Source organism: Vanessa atalanta, chromosome 27 (assembly GCF_905147765.1).
Source record: "Vanessa atalanta chromosome 27, ilVanAtal1.2, whole genome shotgun sequence".
In the NCBI taxonomy this organism is placed as follows: domain Eukaryota; kingdom Metazoa; phylum Arthropoda; class Insecta; order Lepidoptera; family Nymphalidae; genus Vanessa; species Vanessa atalanta.
Window position 1 is genome coordinate 4,844,088 of NC_061897.1, and position 19,736 is coordinate 4,863,823.

The 19,736-nt window shown below is 31.1% G+C and overlaps 1 protein-coding gene across 1 annotated transcript; it reads right to left on the reverse strand.

The window, feature by feature from the left end:
* Positions 1 to 8,940: 8,940 nt before the first annotated feature.
* On the reverse strand, positions 8,941 to 11,730 carry LOC125074241 (cuticle protein 1). Its single transcript, XM_047685519.1, has 3 exons — positions 11,664 to 11,730; positions 9,476 to 9,657; positions 8,941 to 9,304 (listed from the first exon to the last, which is right to left on the reverse strand). Exons 1-3 carry the CDS (start codon positions 11,676 to 11,678, stop codon positions 9,226 to 9,228), a joined length of 276 nt encoding a protein of 91 aa, XP_047541475.1. The 5' UTR covers positions 11,679 to 11,730; the 3' UTR covers positions 8,941 to 9,225.
* Positions 11,731 to 19,736: the final 8,006 nt, after the last annotated feature.

Here is a 19,736-nt window from a genome sequence, read left to right on the forward strand (position 1 = left end):
TAATCAAACTCTCGACCAATGATATCACGTTAATTCAATGTCAAAGTTGTTTATTTGATTTTTCTCGTCCTGTGATTGGAAGAGGACCGTACCGATAGGAGATATCTCTAGTATAGAAGATTAAGTATTTGATAACGATATATTGGCACCCCTTATATTTTAAATTATTTTTACGATATTTTTGAAGTTATGAATAAATTAAATGGGGAGTGTGAATTTTTAAAACGCGCGCATGCGATGTCGTTTTAACTACATGATTAAGTTGCTTAACTGTCAAAATAGACAACTTCACACCTTAACTTTACTTTAAGATATTTTTTTTATTCTAATTTTTAAATAAATGTCAAATTTTATTAAAAAAAAAGAAGAAATTATATTTATCACTAGCTGTGCCCGCGACTTCGTGCGCGTTGTTTGAATTTAAGTTATTTGGATATTGTAGCGTGATTTTATTTTTATTCTATATATAATTCTAAAATAAAAGTAGCTTAAATTACTCCTTATTACATCCGCTATCTGCCAGTGAAAGTCCCGTCGAAATCGATTCAGCCGTTCCAGAGATTAGCCGGACCAAACAGACAGACAGACAAAAATAGTAAAAAATGTTATTTTGGTATATGTACCGTGTATACATACATATGCATTTAGTAAAAATGGGTTATTTTAACATTACAAACAGACACTCCAATTTTGTTATATGTAAAGATAATCATAATAATAATTATTATTTTAATTTAATTATTTGCCATATACCATTCGACTAGAATTTCTTACGCCCGTACTTATTTAAGTAAATACCTCTTTCTTAGATGCCATTAATGAGGTAGGTTCCCTACATATTAAAATACCAACGGCTATAGAGGTGACTACGTCATTCAATGAAAAAAAAAGACAATTTATTTAATATCACCGTGTCGTTAAATCTCAATGTATTCCGTACAAAAGTAGATATACGTCGACTTAATTGGATAAATTGAACAAAAACAATGCATCGCTCTGAATCTCGTTTTTTTTTTTTTTAAATTGCAAAATGGATCTTGACAGTTGACATTTCCCGCCTAAAAAATATTTAAGTATTTTTACTCAATAAATTGAATCGCTTTGTGTTTGTTTGTTTGTCGCAATTTAAAGTGCTTATTATATTATATATATATTTATTGTATTTTGCATTAGGGTATGGTATTAGAAATTACAAATAAAATAATTAAATTTGATTTGCTTAATAGTCTAATGGCGGTGTAAAGCGCAAAGCACAATTGCTTATATTTTTTTTTAATTTATATTATCTTCCAAGAAATATGTTCAATTATTTTTTACCGAGGACTGCTTTTTTAATGGCCAGCAATATTTTTTATCAGATTGATTTTTAAGGTTATATGTTATCAAGGGACAAAATGTAAATTACAGAGAAAAAATATCATTGGTAGGCAAATGGGTCATGGTAAGTTTGCCCTGCCCGTAGACATTAGCGCTGTCAGAAATTGTAACCATTCCTTACATCGCCCATGCGACACCCATGGTAACTAAAATGTCTTCCTCGTCCCTGTAGTGACACTGGCTCACTCACCTTTCAAACCCAAACACAGCTTGGTGGTAGAATATATGACGAGAGGCTGGTACTTACCCAGACAGTACTGGATTTAGGGGAAGGCAACTGGGGCAGCTGCCCTAGAGGGGCCTCTAACACACACGAGAGATCACAAGAGAGATTCCAACGAGTTAACAGTTTTAATGTAAAATATGTCAGGCTTCTAGATATTGGCAAATTATAATATTATTACTGATTACTATTTTGAAGGTTAGTACTTTTAATAAGAAACACATTATTATCAAACCTGACTGACAGAAATCAAAATGTTCAAACCAATGGCCCCGGGGCCTCCAGACTCTTAAATCTGGCTACCTGGGTACAGCCCTGGCGCTTCTTAAAAGACTAGCAACCAGTAACATAAACGTATAAATGAATATAAATATTTACAAGCAAAGTCGCCACGTATTCTTGTTAACATTTAATTGCCGGTCGTGTAATCATAAATACAGTTTCCGATGTACAAACTTACATATATAAATAATGAAAGAAATTTAAAATATGGGATACTTACGTCATGTAACAATTTGTATTTATACGTTGGGATGATTTTTTTAAATTGCAACACTAATATATATTATTAAAATAAATACACCATATAATTCATTTGTTATTGCATTAATTTATATCCCTTAAAAATTTCACCCTTGAGTCGAAATTGTACAATGAATTTTAAACTTTAATATTTTTAAGTTCTCAAAACATGTTACTTTTTTTTGTAATAACAAATTGTTTTTTTCATGTTCTAGGCTCATAATCATTCAGCCAATGCTCGACGTATTAATATTTTGATTAATTTTAATTAATAAATAGGAAAACATTTGTTTATAATCCTCAATATAACGTCCTTGCTAATTAAAACGCGAAAATAATTTAAGTTTAAGTAATTTATCGTACATAGACTAGTGACATTGAAAGTATTTTTTTTTTTTTATAACTAATTACATGTATGTCGTATTGAATTTATATCGATTTTTTTTAATCAAACCTTTTTAATCTGTCTTTGATCTAAATCGTTTCGACGTTGGGTATGTTCCTCATACGATATATTAAAAAAACAAAACTATAAACAGCACGCAGATAAAAATAAAGCGTGTTGATGTTATTATCTTGATCTTATATTGAAATAATGACTGAAATCTGATAATCGAAGTTTTATATGTGAAACTTTATTGTACTGGTTTTATATTTCATTTTTATATATAAATATTTTTACAAGTGAATTATTTTAAATTTAACGTTAGTTTATAACCAATCAATGAACTTGATTGATAGGTGTCCGTTTAGTACGTTAATGGCCGATAACATTTTTAGTAGGTTGTTTATTTTTTTTCTAATATACATACATAGATACATATATAAATTTATCCATTTTATCTTTTACTTTTTTATATATTTTATTATATATAAAAAAGTAAAAGTATTGCATTTAAAATTCTTAGATCGATTTTGATGTCATTCTCCTTGAATTGAAAATAATATATTGAGCGGTAAAGATATCTCTCTTAACATAATGGTTGTTAATAAAATTATATTTGTATATGTAAGCTGTATGTTTTAATGTTTATTGCGTTGCTCTGGTATTTATTTGGTATAACATTATTTCAATTTCATGCAATTTTATATTTGTCCTTTTATTTTATTTTTTATTATTTACGTTGACATTTTGTGATGTCTCTCATAATAAACTATTTTTTTTTTAAATGGCCAAAGGTTATTTTATTCAGCCTATATTTTTTTAACTTAAAATATTTTTAGTAAAAATATTTAATTTTTTACATTGTGTTTGTCACGACTTAGAAATTATTATACGAATTTATTTATTGAATTATTGAAAAAACAAATAAACAGATCGATTTATTGATTTTATATTGATATTTTCTGGCTAGTCATTATATGATAGCTGATATATATATATATATAGATTAGAAAAAAAAAACTATCCACTAAACACGTTACTATACTTTTTCTCAAAAGGAGAGCGTTAAACCATTAAGACTCTCTTGCCGGTTCTTCTCGGTAGAATCTACATTCCGAACCGGTGGTGGTAGCCTCTAAGTGAAGCTATAGTTTGTTAAATGACATAAAAGTACATTCTGGTTTTGATTTTGACTCTCTGCATTAATCCTTTGTCTAACACAATAAGAAAATAATACACAAATAAAAAAAAAAAACGTTTCCTTACGTAGCGATTTTACAGGTCACAGATAATAGAGTAATCATAGATTTTGTCTATGTTCTTAATTATATAAACTTTTATCAGTAACGCGACTAATGCGAAAACCGAATACCGGCTGACCATAAAAACGACTTCCGCTAATTTGCATCACTAATTGAACTGGACAACTTAATATGAACTTGGAATTAGTTTAAGCAACAGATCTTTGCTTACGATAGTTACTAATTAATTGTTTGTACTAACATAAAGATAGAGCCGTGATGGCCCAGTGGTTAGAACGCATGCATGACCGATGATTTCGAGTTCAAACCCAGGCAAGCACCACTGAATTTCCATGTGCTTAATTTGTGTTTATAATTCATCTCGTGCTCGGCGGTGAAGGAAAATATTATAAGGAAACCTGAATGTATCTAATTTCAACGAAATTCTGCCACATGTGTATTCCACCAACCCGCATTGGAACAGCGTGTTGGAATATGCTCCGAACCTTCTCCTCAAAGGGAGAGGCCTTATCCCAGCAGTGGGAAATTTACAGGCTGTTAATGTGGTATGTTAATGTAACATAAATATATGAACTTTTTTAAATAAACATAGCAAAGGTATTTTGGTATGTTATCTATATACTGGTAACAAAAAATAAGTTGCGTGTACTTTTAGGCGCGTAGTTTCACATCTTCGGCGTAACCGGAAATAGTTTTTAATTGCGTGTATGTAAAAAATTCCAATAACATATTATTTTTATTTAAAATACTTTATTGCACAACGCATAAATACATAAGAAAAATGGTGCGCAAAGGCTGTCTTGTCGCTTGTAGCGATCTCTCACAGACAACCTTTGGTGATAGAGGCTTCGAACGAACACAGGTAAGTGTATATATAGATAGAAGAGATAAAAACTATAATAAAAGAATATTTATACCAAAGTATAATAATAAACTACACATAACTACATCCCAATAATACACACAACAATAAAAAATATAGTACATATCAAAATATTATATTGTAGGAAAATTATATACATATAACAAAATTGGAGTATCAGTTTGTAATATTAAAATAAACCCATTTTTACTAAATGCATATGTATGTATGTATACACGGTACATATACCAAAATAACATTTTTTTTACTATTTTTGTCTGTCTGTCTGTTTGTTCCGGCTAATATCTGGAACGGCTGAACCGATTTCGATGGGACTTTCACTAGCAGATAGCGGATGTAATAAGGCTACTTTTATTTCAGAATTATATATAGAATAAAAATAAAGTCACACTACAATATCTAAATAACTTAAATTTAAACAACGCGCACGAAGTCGCGGGCACAGCTAGTCATCAATATAATCTTGTATCGAATAATATGCCCTCTTTACCAAGTAAGTGTAATGCTTCTATATTGAATAAAGGAATTTGAGTTTGAAATTATATATTGTTATTGCTTTAAAATTTTATATCCGTATAAATACTATCTAGTAATTTCTACAAATGCTTCTGGATTGATCTTTTCGAGTTAATTAAAAGGTGCAAATTACGTTAACAGTTAAACAGGTTTCAGGGTCGAATTTATTCATATTGATGTATCGGATGTGTTTAATTACAATTTATATATATGGAGCGTATACGTTTTTCACACAGGAAAGAAGATATCCATTTCTGATTTAAGATCAAAGTAAATGTAAATCAACATGGTTTTATACCCGTAAATGAGCTAGACCGGCATATGTAAATAAGTAACGTAATTAATTAGTTGGTATATATTTATATATTAACATATATATATATATATCGGGGCGCGGTTACTATGGTTGTTGATTTGGATAATTAATGAATCGAGTAGTTGGCAACAATGTTTGATGGCTGATTTAGTTTTAAGAGAGGGTCACCCCGAATGGAGTTGTCAGTGTCATGGCAACGCTTGTCGTTACGTTTTGTCCATATTCAAATGAGATGGTTGCGTGCATACCCATTTGCTCTTAATCGATATTAATCTTTGTAATCCTTTGATTTTAGTGGTGTACGATTATTGCATCAATTAATACAGTGAGTAGATTATATCAAAACATAACGGCTCGCGTTGCCATGACACTTACAACTCCATTCGGGGTGACCCGCTCTTAAAAATAAATAAGCCATCAAATAATATTAACAATTACTTAATTAATTATTAAAAAAAAACGCGCGCCTTTATAAAATATTCAATTAAGTGACAGCATGCACCGATTTTACAAGATCAGATATAGTACAAGTTTTTTATAAAGATTTTGTAAAAAAACTATTTAAAAATACTTTGTTCCAGAAGATTCCATGACGGATTGCTGTATTTAAATAAATGTATTTGTTAGTGTAAGTAACATTCTTAAATTAAAAATATATTATAATTATTGAATAAAAGCTATAAATGTATTTTAATAATGACGATCAATGTTATCACCTAAAAATGTCTAACCACATACGTGCTAGTGACTTTGTAGGTGTGTGGGTAGATACGGGCGTGCGTGTACATAGTGATTGGAAGCGGCTTCTGGTGTCATTACATTGATCTTTGACAGCCTCGTTGGCTTAAAGGCTGGGGATACCGGGAACATAGATTGAAAAGTTGGAAGTTTGAAGAGTTGGATGTGTGTGCGCCTGAATTCTTCCCGGTCGTGTGGAATTTACTCGGATTATGCGAGTTAAGGAATAAAGAGTGCATGTGTGTTACACGCACACACCTTTGTACTATAATATTATGAGCTTTGTAGTTGCCTGGTCTCCTTTGAGAGAGTGTAAGTAACAAATCCAAGGTCGAAATCGGTCAGGCCGACATCATCATCATCAAGGGACAAGATTGGCCATTTCTTCCGTATTAACAGAAGTGTTATTCTAATTAATTAGTTTATTTTTTTGTAACATTAAAATGCCATAAGATTTCCTCATTCAGTTTTGGTATTTATTAAGACCTAAAAAGCGATGAGCGATGAAAAAGTGTAATTATAAACCGAAGCGACATGTTTCAATCATTATAAACTACTGGTATTTATTTTAATTATAATTACCCACCAAATACAGATTACACTGCCCGTCAATTTACTCTTCCGCCGTAATTAAGTCACTGTCAAAACGAGGCGGGAAAATTGTGTTCGGATACTCGTCCTTGCATTGCCGATATATTGTTTTCATAATTTTAAAAAAATATTTGCTTGTGTAATCTTGAATTGTAAATAAATAATAGGTTTAAAAGTCAACTTAATATTTAATTGTAAAATGTAATATCACTAACCTCCTACCAGGCTTCGAATCGGTAAATTAAATAATACTTTAAAAATTTACAAAAGAAGGAGACCTATTTTTAGAGAGCTCAAATTTTAGAGATGTCGAAAGATCAACTTTCCTCAAGTATTAATTTTAAGTTTTTGTCTGCGTCTGCGGTTATTATTGTTGTAGGTTTAAAAAATTATATTTAACTTTTTATATCTGTAATGAAAACTCTTTGGTGCAATTCAAAACTTGAGCGCATTCTGATGTTACATTAACAAATAGCACTATCTGCTGACATTTATTTGTAAGTGTTATTTTCAGCAAGATTTTATTATCCAAATAAATAATTATACTAATACATATTATAAATGCGAAAGTAACTCCGTCTGTCTGTTGCTCTTTCACGGCCAAGCCGCTGAATCAAGAATTGATTAAGAAATTTAGTATGAAGCAAAATTCAATTCCAAGTTTTGAGTCTAACAGCTGACGAATAATCAATAAAACGCCGAGTTACGCCGCTTGCGAGAACTAGTATGTAATATGCTCGTTATATGTCACGAATTAATGTGTTAAACGATTGAGGCAATTAAGATATTATGATATAATCGGTAACTAATATTGTTATTACATGGTAGTGTTCAACGTTGCTTAATGTATATTTAGTTTGCAATGGAAGTTGTTTTTGCAAGTATATCTTATTAGATATATATAAAAAAAATGTATTAAAATAATTTAATGAGAGTACAAACAACTTTTTATCATCGTCTTAGGATCGACATTTGCGTTGCATTTAATTTTATACGTTTTTCTTTAAACCCGCTCACAGAAGAGTGAACTGGCAGAAATCGTCACGTGAGGCCCCTAGTGAGGTGAGCCTAATGCCCCTTCCTGCCCTTTCCAGGTTTCTTGGTTTGTAATTTTTTTTCCGTATTATTGTGTCCGTTGTTAAACACGTAATATAATAATTTAATAGCGAAAGCAAATTCTTTATGAGTGTATCACGACACACACACACACAAACAAACTTCTGCAAAATGGGTCGCTTAATGATAAGTGGTCCACAGCATATAGATGCTGATACTTTAAGAAATCTTAGAAATATTAACCATCTCTTATACATTGCGCCACCACCTCAAAAACTAAGATCTGATATCCCTTATACTTATAATTACACCGTTCAAACCCTTTACCCTTCAAACGAGAACACAACAATAGTAAGTACTGCTGTTTGGCGTTAGAATATTATTTTATGAGTGTAACTACTCAGACGGGCTTGAACAAAGTCATTCGGTCAATTTGCTTGCGTGTGGCAAATTATCCTATAATTTACGATCGATACGTAAAAGTAAGAAATATATGAAAAAAAGAAGTGTATATTTTATTGTTAATTATCTCCAAATCAATATATACGAGTAACAGTGTGGTTCTTCAATGATTTATATTCATTACTCGTAATAATTAAGCAACTTTTGACAGCGCGGGAAACTTGTTCGGATGCGCGTCCTTGCATTACCAAAATGGCTGACATATTTCAATACAATGCAATGTCGACGAATAAATAATTGTTGTTTGTTGACGTTAGTAACATTGTAAGAAGTCTACTACATTTATCGTAGTGTTTAAAAGTCATTGTTATTTTACCCTATATAGTTTTAATATTATAATTTAAAAAAATATAGATAGGTACAGAAAACTATTATATATAAAAAACGTAACGACATATACTTCTATTTAATTTTATCTATATTTTATGATTTTAACGAAATAAGTTAGACAAGATTAATAATATGTCTTGGGCTGTATATTTTGTACAAATGTAAGTCTGGTAAATATCTTCACAGAGCTTCATTTGATATATTAACCTTGGTAGGTGTCAAAAATATAAACGAAGGAAACATTATATTAAGGCACAGAGTAAAAAATGAAAAAGTACATGTTTTTAACCATATTTATTTACAATTTTTACAAATTTTTTTTACAAAAAAAAAATACCAAATGCTGAGCAAATAATCAGTCAAGATGTATTTACAGTTTTAATTAGGTACAGTAAAAATATGGCAGTACATTGCTAATACGCGCAGATGTTTTACGAAACGTGTTGAGCCAATGACTGGATCGATGTGGAAAAAAAAAATTAAATGTCAGAGTGACGTTTCGTAGAAATATCTGGAATTAACATTTTAGTCCGTCCGGAAGGCAGGCCGTTGTATCTAAACTGTTCACCAGCAGTAGGGGTAGTTGGGGCAACTGGCAGCGTTGAAGTTGGCTGGGTATTTAGCAGCAACGTTGGCGTTGGGGCTGAAAGAAAAAATATTATAAAGATAAAAAACTAATATAGGTGTTTTCCTAGAATTACAATGTCGTATGTTTTTTTTTTTAATTTTTGTTTAAAGCAAGCCTTGAACTTGCACTGTGAGTCTTCCCTATATTAAGCACTAAAATGTCAAGTTTACAATTTTTTATACTCACTCAGCGGGGGCTACAGGGAGGATGGATGGGTTGTAGACCCATTCTGGTATCGGCATGCCGTCCGGGGTAAATCTGGCGAAGGTGTTGGTGTCGCAGAAGGGGTAGTTGGGGCATACTGCGGGGTGGAGGCCGGCCGGGTACTCGCGGGCAAGCGCTACCACGGCAAGGGCGCAAACGATGAACTGTAGATAATATTGATAATATTATTAGTGATATGAACTTTACTTATTTTCTAAATATTTTTTAAAATAGGTTTGGTTGATATTTAGTGAAAACAAAAAAATATATATATTCATATTTTGTTTCCACTACTAGCAACATTAACATCAAAATAAGAAAGAAAAACATCAACATTTTTTTTATTTATGACATTTCTAAGCACTATTTGAGTGCAGTTGCAGTTCGGTACAATTCAGATATTCTCGTAACGATATTGTTCGCTTACAAATATTCCTAATCATCAGAATTATCAACAAACGACAAATGTATATTATGTAAATTGGAACGTAACAATCAATCTAACCGAATACCGTGTCATTGTCTCGCCCACGCGACATTCAACAGTTTAGGCTTATTAATAATTTACTACATGTAAACATTTTGATTATCCTGGATATCTACATTCCTAACTCTATGTTTGAATAATAATAATAGTCAACATTCTATTTTTAATTTTTAATATCTATTGTTTAATAGGAATTAAAAAAACTAACATATAATCTATAACCGATCTTTTCAAATAATCGAATTGCTATTAAAATTTAAATAAAGAACAACATATTTTAATTCGCTAAAGAACTTTTTTTTAAATATTACACTGAAGATTCTAGACTGTTGTTTCGTTAAATTCGAATATTTTATAATTGTTTATATAAAAAGTATTAAATTAAAACAACATATGCGCAATGAAACTATAGCATGAATTAAAAAAAAAAAGCAATTGCGTGATACGGATATTTTGGCAACGACGAAGCAATAAGTAATTAAGCAAAAAGTATTTATTACTGTACATTGTAGATTACATTGTCAAATTAAATAGTGCATAACTTTTACTGCAAATCATTGGCGTAACTTTTTTTTTTTCTATTCGCATTCACAGGTCAATGAAACGGCTGTATGTCACGGAATTAAATCTTTGAAATATATATGTTCTCGATGCTTGACACCTGATAACACCTATGAGCGTGGATTTATTTTTTTATTTTTTTCTTCGTTGTACAGAAAACAGCGATCACTTATATTTTGCCTACAAATTCTTTTTAGATCAATATCCGCTTTTAACAAAATTGTAACAAAAATATTTTTTTTATTTAAGTTATATCTTATTTATATATGATTTATCTAAATAGGCAAAGACCTATTTTTGTCAGCCGACTTTCTTACTTTTTTGTTTGTTTGAAATGACAGGTTTTAACGTTATCAATAAAAAGTAGGAATAAAATATGAATTAATTTAAAATAATATATGTAGGTTTACAAATCTGCGTAAAATTAATTTAGTTATTAGTCTAGCAACACATATTTTTTTAACATGCGATTGTTTAACTCAAGTTATGATTATTGATCAATGTATTATTCATTATGAATTTATGTAGGTTGAGATTAACTTATGTCTCCGAGCAATTATGAGATTACAGCATAAATTATTTAAATTTAGTCTAAGTCCGTTTCTCACTGAATACATTTTGTCTTATACTGACTAAATTCTTTAGAGCTAGAAAGTTAGTCTGTACAAAGAAATTGACAAAGATGTTTTAATAATAATTAAATTTTCATTGTATGAAATGGTATAATTAACTCACTATTTTTTACTTTTTAAAATATGACAGTTTGAGTTTGAACATTTATAATGACAGAAAAAAAATTCCCGCGTAAAATATTTAACACACACAGATTAAATATCCCGCGTATTTTTTTTTTAAATTACGTTTCTATTTGGTTATAGTAAAACCTACGTAGATAGAATAAGATAATTTTGTCAAAATATTAAGATTAATTTAATTTAATATTATTTGTAAATGTAAACATCTTTAGCAACCCCAAATGGTTTTTTAACACATTAGGCTTTTTTTAACACGTAAGTCACGTAAAGGAACTCACTTAAATTTTTAATAAAGCGTAAAAGATATCAATTTAAATAGACATAACTATTTAAATTAATAATAATATAATTAAATAAAATATCTCACCAGTTTAGCGTACATGGTTGTTTATCCTCTCGACTTAACAGTGAGACTGATACATTTTCGCTGTCGTAGATCCAATTTATACTAACTGGCGAGCCGCATTCTCGTCTTCCTTAATAAGTTTATTCCTTTTTTCGATACTATACACATCATGATCGTACACGTATGAATTTTATTAATAAGTACAAATTTATTAACAATTTGTTTCGGATAATATTATTCGTCGTAACTGATAATTGTGACGAAATAAATTCATAATTACTTTATTGATGAGATGTATTAGAAATGACAGTTCTTTTTTTTAAAGATTATGTTTATAATGTAAAGGGCGCAGTTTATACGATTTAATATAATATTATAACTTAGAATTTTTTTAAGATGTCAGGATAATTAAATGTAGCTGTATAAATAATAAAAATGAATCTTTTGCAAATTTGTCCTATTCTAGACTCACCTGTTGGAATGTGCTTAATATGTCGGAACAGCATTTCATTTTTTAAGTAGCCCCTAAATAATATTATTCGATAATCGTTATGGTTTCCTTGGTGGGTGCGGTCATTGCTATCTTGTTACTAGTAATGCAATATATGAATTATTTTTTATTAGTTGTAATATCAATGTGCGTTATTTATTTTTTTATTTATGTCTTGTTAGCGTTAAGGTTAAGCATGATACGAGTATCTACATATTGTGTATGTAACGCCCACTCATTAGATATTTTAACACGAACCATTCTTTGTACTTTTGACTTGTGTAATTTGAAAAAGATCTTACGACCTTTTACATTTATATGTATAGTATATGTATGCAATTAAAAGTATTATATAATACATTCAACATTTATAGATGTTGATATTAATAATACTTACTTTTTTTTCTTCTACTAGGGATTATATTTATTTAGGATTTATCGAGTTAATTGTTGTACATGAATCTTTGAATAAAAAAAAAAGTATTGATACTATATTCGCACTTGGTAATACAGAGTAACACAAAGTAAGATATTGATTTTGGTTAAAATTATCTATTTATAAGTAACCTATATCTTTCACGACATTATAATCTCTATAAAATGTCATCAAAATCGGTTCTGCTTTTGGAAATAAAACATATACAATTATTTTATATTTTAAATAATGAATTGAATTATTATAAATTATGTTTTTAAAACACTTTCAGATTTTTATTGAATTTTATATTGAAAACACTAGGATCTTTAAAATTTTTTGTCATTAAAAACAGACTGACTTCACCTAATTCAATATATTAAATTAACATATTTTTGTAGCCTTCCGGACTAACTTAAAATTCCAAGGCATTGCAATTCATTACTGTTGTCGCTGTGATTTATGAAGTGGGCAACATTGTAAAAAAAATATTGGCGGGAATATTAAGGATCTCTTCTGGATACGCTGGAACATTACCAAAATTTAAACCCGAGCTTTACCATTTATCAGTCCTGGTTTTCCTGTATTTATGCAATACCCAAAAGATAATTCGAATTGTGACCAATGACTATAATTGTGGTCAATATGAGTATATTATAGTTGATCGGGGTAATGCTCGATGTACTCGAACAATAGAGGTGTTCACAAATCAGAATTTGACGATGTTATCATTATAACAATTTTTAAGAAACACGTATCAAAATAGCGTATCATTGTAAGTCGTTTGTCAAAATTTCACGAGTGAGATTCTAAAATTTTCATGACAAATGCACACGTAATGAATAACATTATCGTGATACATATATAATAATATACACGGTTGATCATATACATGCATCATATATACGTTTAATTGTATATAATCATGCAATTTATTTCATGAAAAAGGGTAACTGTTTTTACTGATTTTTTCATTGTACGTTCTACATTCCGAACATATGATAGTTTTATGTTTGTTCGAGTGCCTTTAAGATACCAGAGGTACCTTTTTTTTAAGGAATAGTGGCAGTGCCCTAAATTAATTAATAAATTACTGATATTCCCATTGTCCCCTCCTTTTAAGCTTATCATTTGTGTTAGGAGTGGGTTTGACAATAGTCCAAGGGGTCTGGATCGATCATGGGACTTTGTACATCGCTAGGCAGCCCATGCGCTATTGACCTTAGCTTTTTTTTTTCTTATGATGTCGGTAGGCCCCCGGGCAAATGGGCCACCTGATGGTAAGTGGTCTCCACCGCTGATGGCGATGGCGGCTGTAAGAAATATTAAATAGTTAATAGTAATGAATGGAATGGTCATGTAAGGAATGGTCCTTACATCACCAATGCGCCACCAACCTTGGGAACTAAGATGTTACGTCCCTTGTGCCTGTAGTTACAACAGCTCACTCACCCTTCAAACCGGAACACCGTTACTGAGTACTGCTGTGTGGCGGTAGTATATATGATGAGTGGGTGGTACCTACCCAGATGGGCTTGCATAAAGCCCTAAAGTTATGTTTGAATTACTATTTATTTTTTATATGTTTAACGTACTTTTTTATGGTCAACGAGCAGGAGGCTCACGTGATGAGAACTGACTACCACCACCCATGGACATCTACAACACCAAGGTTCTTGCAGACTCGTTGCCGGTCTTGAAGAAATATGTACGCTCTTTTCTTGAAGGTCCTCAAGTCGTATCGGTGCTAGATGGTTCAGTGATTAGAATACGAGAACGATATCATAATCGCATTTTCATGGGTCTAGGTTTATTTATTCACTTTCAAAGATATTATTACAGCTTACATTTTTATGCGCCTTAATTAAATTACAATAAGCTATTTGACAATGCGAAGAATAAAGTGTCAATTATTGTAATCAGTATATATTATGAGTTTAAAAATGGTTATTTATCAACGAAAGTTGAAAATAATAATTAATTTAACCAAAATTTCGTTTGCCTACTGTATGTCGACTATATGTGCCACAGGTTACAATACAGGTAAGTGACGTCACTGACTCCATTGCAGCGCCATATTGTCAAAGTAGCGTTTTCGGGCGCTATTTAAATATGGAATTTTTCATTTGATATTTTTTAGCAAATATGTACTAGAATTAAAAAACTTTTACCAACCTTATACTTTACTAAATAATATAAAATGCATTTTAAAAACCAGTCTAATTTGTGTGTGAGAAAGGCTAGTGCCTAAACTAGGTAGTCCTGTACTAATGGTCTCCTGGCTATTCGTAGGAACTATTTATTTATTTAATATAATAAATAGGTAAAAAACTTAAGCAATATATCATCAAGTAATACGTACTTAAATAATTTAGTATGGAAACTCGTGTTGGAAGGAAATAAGAAACATGGCTGCACACTTAAAAAGTGTCACTAGAAAGATTTAAAAAATATGCTCGTCGGTAACGCTTGAAAATTACGAAGTTGTTGTAATTGAGCACTTGTCCCCACAAGTGAGTGGTGGTGAACTGTCAATTAAAAACTTAAGCCGATAAGCCATTTTCATAATTTTACTTAATTGGTTTTTATACAACCATAACATACGTACCTAAGTATCTAACCTACCTTAGTAAGTAAGTTTTGTTTGTCTTTGTGTGTGTTTTTGTAGTCAAGTGCTTAATGTGAAGTGAAATGTTATTATTTGCATTATATATTATAAATCATACGCTACTGTTAAATCGTTGTGTAAACGTGTAACGCAAAAAAAGTTTTTCGTAATAAAAAAATCGTTTAAAACATAAATTAAGTGCATGGCATTTCAGTTGTGCTTGCTTGGACTTGAACCCACAATTATCAGTTAACCACTCTTCAAACCAAGCCCGTGTTCTAACCACTCTTCATCTACCATCTAGTAGACATTGTATTGTATGCAGACCTGATCCGCCGAAGAAGACCGAGGCGGAAGAAAAAACGTTACGCACACCTTCTCCCCCGTTCTCAATAGGCGCCACTGGGACTAGGAGGGGTCTCAGTACCCTGGGAATCCCGCTAGGAATTGGAGGCCCGCAGAGGTGCGTCAGGGCGACAGGGTAGCATGCGAAAGCGATCCGGTGGCGCCCCCTGAAAGGACGGAGAGGGTACCGCTGGGTTCTTAATGGGTGTTCGAAAAATTGAAAAAAGTACATTGTATTTGCATTATATTAAAAATCAATACTAAGATATGACAAATACATACAAACAGATGTATTTAAATAAATAATAATTAATTCATATTAATAATTCTTATGCAATTATTTATTATAGTTATGAATCATGATAACTATGATAAACGTACGTAACGTTCATATTATTAGAATCAACTGCTAACGTACTCGTGGTAGATGTTCTAAAGCTTAGACAGGGTTTTTTTATGAAGGGGGCAGGGTGTTTAGATAAAATTATGGCTTACTATTAATATGAAACCTTCTCCTCAAAGGGAGAGGAGGCCTTAGCTGCTGGGAAATTTACAAGCAGTAGTTATCAATGCGAAAGTAAATCCGTCTGTCTGTTACTATTTTTCGGATGAACCACTAAACAAAATTTGATGAAATTTGCTATGAAGGAAGCTTGAATCTCAAGGAAGGATATATATAACGTGGTTGAAGTCGCGTGTATTTGTATTATAGTATTTTATATGCCTACGTTTTTTTTTGATACTCGCATTTAGTTATCAATAATATAAATCAGAATATAATCCGACAAAATCAAGTGTCATCGAATACCGATACGAATGCGGTCGGAAAGTAGTCGATTACATTGGTTAAGGTCACACTTACGTTCCATTCGACAAATAATTCTTGACCAACATATATTGTTACTGAAAACGATACGTTCTTACGTTTACCACAATTTAATCACAACTCGCCGTGTCTGTAAACAGCAGTGTTGCCAGTTATATAATTCTTTTTTTTTTTAGTAAATGGTGTCCAGTAACCATGGACTGCTTGGTGCTGTCAGATGTGTTAATGATGCCTTCCATCGCCAATGCCAACATCTATGGGAACTATAAGGTATCATATGATGGTATATCGGTTGATCCTGTAGTGGACACTGTATAACAGTACTAAGTATGTCTGCATGGCAGTAGAATAAATTATACCATCCAGGTAGGTACCATCTACTTCGAACTTTCCATACTACCAAGTGGAAAAATAAAAACCCTTTAATACGTTTGCAGTGATCCTTTGCACCAGAACGGTTGTGCTCAAAATCAAACGTTCCTTAAGTGTTGCCATTAAATCAGACAATGTTTTTTTTTCTTTCATTGACAGAAATACCTGTAGACTTTTTAATTGTTGTAATTTTTGATCTTAGGATCTCGAAATTTGCGGCCTTGGTGTTACTAGACAAAGGAGGCAGTCGACGTCTGTTAACTGTCAAATTAGTGAGGCGTAAATGACATATTCCATGATTTACTTGATTTTTATATCAAATAACATTCGTCCTGTGCTGTCGTTGGAGCGTGATTACATGATATTAGTAAAGGGAGTTTTCTTCTTTATCGTTTTAAATAATAATCAAATTACTTTTGTTTATGTAGTTTTATTTTATTTTTTATTTTTATAGCATAATATCAATTATCTAACAACCAGCCAGTCCCAAATATTCAGTATCGAAAGTATTCAGTTGCGAAAAACAAAATACATATTCTTGTCACCAAGCAAGTAGGCAGACGGTCAAATGTGGTCACCATTGTCTCATAGGCCATATAGTCATCGCCGTAAGAAATTAACCATTCCATAATGCGCCACCAACCTTGGCAACTAAGATGTGCCTGTGGTTACCATTTTGCTAAAAAAATTCGAATCCTTGACTAGCAGCTACAATTTTATAAAAAACAATTATTTTTCTTTATGAGTTTAAATAAATAAAAAACCGAACAGCTAGGCTGTATTTTAATATACCCTTGTCTATCCGAAATGGGATGACCAAAAAAAATTGCTTCAAATTATATTATCTGTTAATTCAACACGTATTATCTGTTAATTCAACACGTTTCACTTGTTTTCAAGTCTGATAATCTTCAACGGGCGATATATTAAACTTGAAATAAACACAAAGAGATAAATGTTTCTTTAAACATAAATTGATTGCGTATCGAATATTTATGAGGCGAAAAATTCAATCTAGTTTAACTTGTATTTGTGCATTTAAAAATTTTACATTATTCATTGTAAATATATTTTCGATAAACGTAAAAACATTCCATTTATAGAAAAGGCTGAGGAGATAAAAAAAAAAAAGGAATATTATAATTTTACGCCTTTCAAAATATATTTATTTAATTCGTGTAGACTCTTTAAAAGGAGCATCGAATTAAAGCGGTTAATGTTTGACGTATACGCTTTTTACACAGATTACTGAACGCTAATTATGTTTTGGTTTAATAAAATCGACCAAGGGGTTTAAGGAGAAATAAAAACTGTAAGAACAAATTAGAAAAAGAGGCTTTTTTATTTATTTAGATTCGTCTTCATGTCGACTACAAGAGTGCAATAGCGAATCTTGCATTTCTTTCTTAACATTTTTTTACATTATAGAATATTTGTGTAATGTTAAAATAAAAAAAGTATTTACCTTTATAAAAGTCAACACGATAATTCGGATAGCGAATTTATAGGAATTTTCAAAATTTATTAATTTTGTTTTTTTTTTTTTATATGGCATTGTGTTATGCTTAACACGCTCCGATTTCGACAATGCCATGTAAATTGAAAAAAAAAAATATAATAATCATTTTAATTGAAAAGTTTAATTAAGGACATACACGACTACCCGTCTGCCAATCAATGTCAACCGGTAATCAATTAACACCAGTATTTCGGAACGTTATTGATATCAGTGTTGCCAGATTGATGATTTTACCACGACTAGTGTAATAATCCTCAAATATCGATTTATTTGTCTTCTCATTATTCGAAATACTGGATTTTACAATTGCTCTAGTTGTGAAATCTTAATTATTTGTATAGTTTATATATTTATTATGAGATTATCGTCGGGTGTTACGTATAAAAAAGGAGCTTATGTCCTTCCTTGGGATTCTAGCTTCGTATCAAATTACATTTAATTCGGTTCAATAGTTTAGCCGTGAATGCTTAACAGACAGAGTTACTTCCGCTTTTATAATATTAGTATAGATTTAAATATAGAATTAGCTGAACAAAGGTTTTTGGTAACGAAACGAATTGCACGCGAACGATGCCGCGTACTAAGATAGCTTGTTATAACAAATGAATACTTAGAGACTTTCGCCGGCCGGATACGACTTGGGAACCTTCAAAAAAGAGCGTACTCCTTCCTTAAAGGCTGGCAACGCACCTGCTAGGACCCCGGTGTTGCCGATGTCCATGGGCGGTGGTAATCACTTTCCATCAGGTGAGCCTCCTGCTCGTTTGCAACGTATCACATAAAAAATTAAAAACTTAGCGAAATTAATTTTAATACGTTTCCGTAGATTTAAAACGTAACAAGATATTTGACTAATTGTAAACTTACATGGAATATTGACTTAGAGACACATATTTTTTATAAGATCTCAAGAGTTAAAATCTTCATTTAAGCCGTTCGATGTCGCGACGGTTAGCTAAGTGTAATTATATATCAGTTTTTAATTTCATTAATCGCTTCGTGAGAAAGTTGATCCATTTCTCACTCGGAGCGTCTGATTTTCGATTCAGTATTCCATACATTTCTTTTGCTTCATTCATTTCGGTCGTAAATTAATTAATTGGCCACCAGTTACGCAGCTTCTGCTTTTTTTACTATTAAAGCAAACAATAAAAAAGGCAAAGAAATTTAATCGATTATTAAAAAAAAAAGTAATTACTGTTTTAACTAGTCTAACTATATTTCTGGTATTGTCTTTTTGAAAGGTTAAGGTTTCCACCGGTTTGTAACGTAAAATTATACCGAAATAACGGAAAGGAAGTAAGTCAAGACACTTTTATTAAAATACAATTATTTATAATTAATTTAATATAACTTAGTAAATCAATGATTATTAAAACCATGATTATGTTTACTAATATTATAATATCGTAAAATTTGTTAGTTTGTATGTAGGGTGTAATCTCCGGAATTAATGATTAAATTGTAAAATGTTTGCGTTCGTAAAAGGCTACATTATCCCTAAGTGCTAAAGCACAAA

Bases quoted from the DNA above. Each gene is read 5' to 3' on its own strand.
- LOC125074241 (XM_047685519.1), bottom strand. The intron at 9,305-9,475 runs GTGAGTATAAAA...TTTTTCTTTCAG, and splicing joins CTCCCTGTAGCCCCCGCTGA to CCCCAACGCCAACGTTGCTG.